Source organism: Bactrocera tryoni, chromosome 2, assembly GCF_016617805.1.
Source record: "Bactrocera tryoni isolate S06 chromosome 2, CSIRO_BtryS06_freeze2, whole genome shotgun sequence".
NCBI classification, from domain to species: Eukaryota; Metazoa; Arthropoda; class Insecta; order Diptera; family Tephritidae; genus Bactrocera; species Bactrocera tryoni.
Genome location: NC_052500.1, coordinates 78,092,476 through 78,098,475, shown reverse-complemented (window position 1 = coordinate 78,098,475; position 6,000 = coordinate 78,092,476). Strand labels below are relative to the sequence as shown.

General features: G+C 38.0%; 1 protein-coding gene across 1 annotated transcript; it reads right to left on the bottom strand.

Annotated features, from left to right (window-relative positions):
* Nucleotides 1-638: 638 nt before the first annotated feature.
* Nucleotides 639-1,991, bottom strand: LOC120769120. The gene has a single exon (XM_040095981.1). The coding sequence runs from the start codon at nt 1,857-1,859 to the stop codon at nt 762-764; it is 1,098 nt and encodes a 365-aa protein (XP_039951915.1). The 5' UTR covers nt 1,860-1,991; the 3' UTR covers nt 639-761.
* Between the last annotated feature and the right edge of the window lie 4,009 nt (nt 1,992-6,000).

Here is a 6,000-nt window from a genome sequence, read left to right as displayed (position 1 = left end):
ACCGTTAGACTTTTTTCTGTGAGGATATGTAAAATTTAAAGTCTAATCCGACTCAATTCAAGCCTTGGAGCAAAACATTACGCGTGTCATTCGCCGGTTACCAGTCGAAAAGCTCGAACGAGTCATCGAAAATTAAACTCAACAGATGGACCATTTAAGACGTAGCCACGGCCAACGTCTTATAGAGGTAACATTCAAAAAATAAAAGAATGTTCCTTCGAATGATAATAAACATTTTCCTTAAATTTGAGGTTTTTGTGATTTTTCCTTAAACTAAAGTAGGGAACTTTAAAATATATCATCCTTTGCAAAAAGATATTTTCAACATTAGATTCAGCTATTTATAAAAATAGGTGCACTTGTGGAATATAGCATAGCTAAGGTTTGTGTCTTGACTTTTCTGCTTCGGTTTCATATAGCAACCCAAAATGAAAAAAATTCGAAGCTAAGACATACACCCTTCACTTTTCAACTTGAGTACATTTTTTGGCAATATTGAGAGAATTGCTTCTTTGAAACAAATTTCCAAATTAGAATTTTATTGAGTTTACAAAACTGTACACTTTATCCAGCGCATAAAATAATAAAAATACAAATATATACATAATACACATATACATATATATAGTGAAGGTGGAAATAGAGAGGAATTTAATGATCGCAATGATGGTCCTACAAATCGTAATTATAATATATGTAAACATACATAATATGTATCGATTGTGTCTGTACATATTATGCATGTTCTCATCTGAGTTCAGCTAAATTTTCTTACTAGCCTTACGTCGACCCAAATATCTCAGGATCTGTCTCGGTGAAGTTTTGAAATGACGCTTCTTTACCGAGCGAAATTCGGTTGGATATCTAAATGATTGACTGGATGACTCAACGGAAAGCGTATCTCTTAATGACTGGAAATGACTGGAATGGAATGCCGTCATTCTGTGATTAGGGGTTAAGAGGTTCAAGAGAGTACCTCTATCCATAAACAATTTCAAATCGCGTGGCTGAACAAGTTTACTGTGCCTGCGCTGGATATGGGGCGTAACACTGAGGAGTGGCGCAGGCAAAAAACCGAAGAATCCCTCAAATTCATACTGCCTGGCTGCTTCACAAATGTAATCCTTAAAGCCAAACGCAGCGTCCTTGCCACCGCCTACATTAGCATATAATGTATTCAAGCCAGTGAGAAATTCTTTACTCAATAGCTTTTTGACTTTCAGACCACATTGCCCGTCACTGTTGATATATCTGAGAAAATTTGCGATGGAATCATCCCTAACACACGTACAGATATTATCATCAAAATAGCCGCCGCCTGGCCACTTTGGGTAGAAAGTGAGTGGCACATCCGGCAATAGGTCGTACGGATCGCAATTGCATTCGTTAAATACCTGTAATGCTTGTTGCAAGAGCAGCGTGCGCATGCGCTGGCAATCGCAGTTTGGCGTTTGGGCGAGCTTGCGCAGGAGACCGCCTCGGCACTCATTTGGCTGCTCGATTATTATTTCCGCCGGCCGCTTGATTTTTTGTTGCTTTTTCTTGCTGGTTTTTCTTTGCTGCTGGCTTGCTGTTGTTGCGTAGTGCACAGTGTTTTCCTCCTGCAATGGGTTGGCCGTGCTCAAATTCATCATTGAGGCAGGCGACTGCCGCGCTCGTTTCGCCCGTTGCCACAGCAGCGTGTCAAAATGTTGCTTCAAATTCTGCTTGTAGTGATCCGTTAGGCAGCGACTGTAGCATTTCCACTCATCCTGATTGCTTTGGCGTGGCCAAATGCAGCTCGCGCAGTGGCGTGGCGGCATTGTTGCGGGGCCGCAACAGTTGTTGTTGCCACGCGATTCGTGACAATATTTATGCATTTTTGCACTTTTATTATTTTAGGCGGGACTTTTTTAAGAATTTGGAGTTTGCGAAAATTATAAATTTATTTTGTGTTCGAAAACTGTGAATTTTTAAGCTAATTTGCCAAAAAGCGAATTTTGATTTTGTAACTCTCGAAAAATTAATTTTGTTTAATTGTATACGGAAATGTCAATTACGTTTCTGTTTAAGATCAGAGTTTCTAAACATTCAACAGAAGCGGAAAATTTGTCGGATCGACTTAAGCGCTGTCGGACTGTTTCGAAGGTGAAATCATAAAGTTGATGAAGGTACGATCCACAGCAACATTACCAAGCATCACTTTTGCGGCTTCTACTTCAGGTCTTTCGGTGCGAGTTAAGCATTGGCATGCTTAATACCCAAAATATTAACCAAAAGTTTTGAATCCATCAACAGAAGATGATGAGACTCACTGCCATCTCTTTGATCCCCACATGCGATTTTCAAACACTGTTTCTTTAACATTTTCGCTGTAATCGTCATTAACAGAGGTGGATAGACGGCACGCCTAAGATAAGTGTTCGATGAATTCATGAACTTCACTTTTGCTTTGTGGCTCTCTAATACTTATATTCATGATAATATAGACTTCCCAAAACACTTCTGCAACATTTTCAACAGTTCTGTAGCCGTGATTCTATTAGAAATACAAAATTTCAAGCATATTCTAGTTGTTTAAAATATTTCCATGGTATTAATCGCCAGATAGACTTTCTGCGCCGTAAATAAAAACTACTAAACGCACAGTAATCGACATAAGGAGATGAAAATTTACTCGAATAAACGAAGTATTGACCAAAACATCAAACTATTTTTATTGATTCGGTTTGTCGTGCAATTAAGATAGACAGTCCGTGTCAAATTTGATCAGATGGTAAATCGCTATCTGCACTGTATCTGATATACAGTATACTCCAAGCGTACCAAACTACTAATTCTTGACTTTGTTCAATGACGAAATGGAAAACGATTTTTATCCGCACAAATATGTACTGTCAACTTGAAAGCATTGCTCAAAATTATTTGTGGAATGTTTTCTGTTTCTGCAATAACAACTTTTCCTGGTTTTGTGAGCTTTGCCTATATGTGCCTAAAAACTTTTTACTGGATTTCCAAATAAAGCTCTCTCTCTCAAGAATTTGTCAGAAAAAACCTCAGTTATTGTCTCTATTTTAGCGTTTACCATTAACTGTTTGACTCTAAACGAATACTGTGTAATGACCTGTACCGGAAACTTCCAATGTTTGTTCTCATGCTGAGCAAGAATACTGGTAAACGCAACAAAGATCTCAGTTTCATAGAAGAAAAAAGAAATTTCAAGGTTCTCTATTTTTTTTAAGAAAAAAACACAGAAACTAGCCTTAATGTAGAATGTTTTTTATTATTCAAAAGAATATTCTTTGGCATCTATTTTTTAAAGATTGTATCTTCCAAATGTTGGTCATGTTGGCTACGTTTCTGATTCTCAGATTGTCCATCCATTGAGTCCAATTTTCGATGACTCGTTCGAGCATTTCGACTGCTAATTGGCGAATGACACGCGTGGTGTTTTGCTCCAAGGCCTGGATCGAAGCGGATAGAATTTAGATTTTTCATATCCTCGCGAGCTTCAATTTCAGGGATCAAATAGTCGGTTATCATGTTGGGATAACGGTCGCCATTGACAGTTACATTCTCACCGGTATCATTTTTCAAGAAATATAGACCGATGATTTCATCGGCCCACAAACCACACCAAACCGTTGTCTTTTCTGGATGGAATGACAGCTCTTGAATCCCTTCAGGTTGCTCTTCGTCACAAATGCGGCAATTTTGCTTGTTTACATACCCATTGAGTCAGAAATGGGCCTCATCGATGAACAAAATTTGGCTCGAAAACGTCAGATCTTCTTGGAACTTTTCAAGAGCCTATAGAACGCAGCGATGTTACTTGAGAAGGTCAAGCGGCTTCAGTAAAGAACGTAAGAACGTCAACGTAAAAGTCTACTATATTTTCTTTAGTATGATGTTGTGGCGAATAGTACGTACGCTCAGTAGGCCGATTATGTTGACCCTAAGTTGAGCGTAGCGCGGCAACACATTCCGTACAGAACGAGAATTTTCGTAATAAAGTTGATTTGTAAATGTTATTCAGCCGTAAGTCTTTCCTCCATGAAATGCCAAACAATACTGTACAAAAATAACATGACAGCTGGACACAATTCACTCGTGATCTATCAAAAACAGGCTGTTGAAAAACGTACCTCTACTTGGTTCACACGTCATAAATGAATCTAGAGTGAATACCGCATTCTGCATAAGAAATGTTTAAACCTAAATCTTTCCGTATTGCTTAATGGGAGAACCAATATAATAACCAGGGATGATTTTGTTAAGGCGTACGAAACTAAACAGTAACAGGGGGGAATTTAGATACTGAACCATAAGCTGAATTTGCTAGAGTTCAAAAGAGCTAATTCCCTATATTTATCAAAAGATACATTTAAGTATTACAAGAGTTATCATAGATTGAGTACTCCCGGTTTTTAATATCCTCAAAAAGACCTAGCAAGCAAATTAGCGCAGATTCAAGCAATATATGAATCCAGTCGCTAAAAACTGATCTGAGATTTGGTGAAGATATCAAAAAAAGAAGTTTTGGTCAAAACTAGAATACATCGAAGAGTTGGTAGTCTTTACTCAGAGCCCAAACTCATAATACGTATAATATTTAAATAGAAGAGTTTGTAGACTGCTTTGCTCCAGTGACAGTTTTCGATAAGATAAAAAAATTATCTAACCCCAACATTAATTTGATTCATTGTAGAACAAGATAATTAGACACCTTCTTTCTACTTAGAAATTTATCTTTCATTTCTCTGTATTATAGAAATAGGTGACATTCATTACCATTCCAGTTAAAATAACCTTAAAGCTTTTTATTTTAAAATTAACAAACTGCAAAGAGTTGCTTTTATTTCAATATTAAATTTTAGCACAAACAGTATTTACTAATTCAAAAGAACTCCCGGAACCCACACTTAGTACTAACAAACAATTTACAAAAATTTTCTTACACGAAATTTCACAAAACTTCAATCAGTCGCCGAGATCGCGCAGTTGTTACTGAGTCTCTCATGCTCATGAGCCATATGAGAAATTCAATAATAACCGTGAGATCTAGCCACGAAATACGACATAATTTTGACACAATCAAAAATTGCGATTATTTTTGTCTCCAAGATGTAGAATAAGGGAATTTGGCGTAAGTAGATCTGACTGTAGTCTTAGGACCATCATCAATTACTTTTCTGCTATAATTCAAAGGACTATGTCTACTTCTATCGGTAAGGTTGACAACGTTTTTAGGACGCTCATCAATTGGTTTTCTGCCATAATTCCAAGCACTACGTGTATTTCTATCAGAAAAGTTGATGACGTTCTTAGGACCCTCATCCAGTGCTTTTCTGCTATAATTCAAAGGGCTACGTGTACTTCTATCGGTAAGATTGATTCCGTTCGCTGCTTTTTGCGACGTGCTGGGTGCTGCGTCCGATTTATCCCAAAGCGTTGGTACACTCATTCCATACTTATTACTATTAACACTGCTCAAACGATTTGATCCACTGGGTTCTTCTTCTTTGCTAGACTCTTTCGCTGTCGGTTCCTGTGCTACAGTTGGTAACTTCGGCTTTTTCATTTTCACTCCCGTGTTCTTACGCAATGACGTTTGTTTCTTCGTTGGTGTTGTTTGTTTTTGACTCGTTCGGTTTAGCTTCTTTGGCGTCTCAGCACGCGCAGCACGCCCAGTCCCAAAGCCAAGTGTCCACTTCATTCTCCCTTTTGGTTTGGACGGTTTTACAATTTTCGTTTTCATTTTCAATTTCGTTTGTGTTTGTTTATTGGTGCGTGTGGTCTTATTGAAGAATACCTCGAATTCGTGTCGTATCTCCGCAAGTTCTTCGGGCGTACAATGCGACACAGAAGATTTCGTTTTGCTGCCCAAACCGCCATTGATGTCGGCGTAAAGTTTATTCAAGTTGTTTATGTATTCGTTGCTCTTCGATGTTTGCGACTCGTCTTGTTCTGGATCGTGTAGTTGACGATCGATATTTTCAAAGAACTCTTTTTCCATGTCAT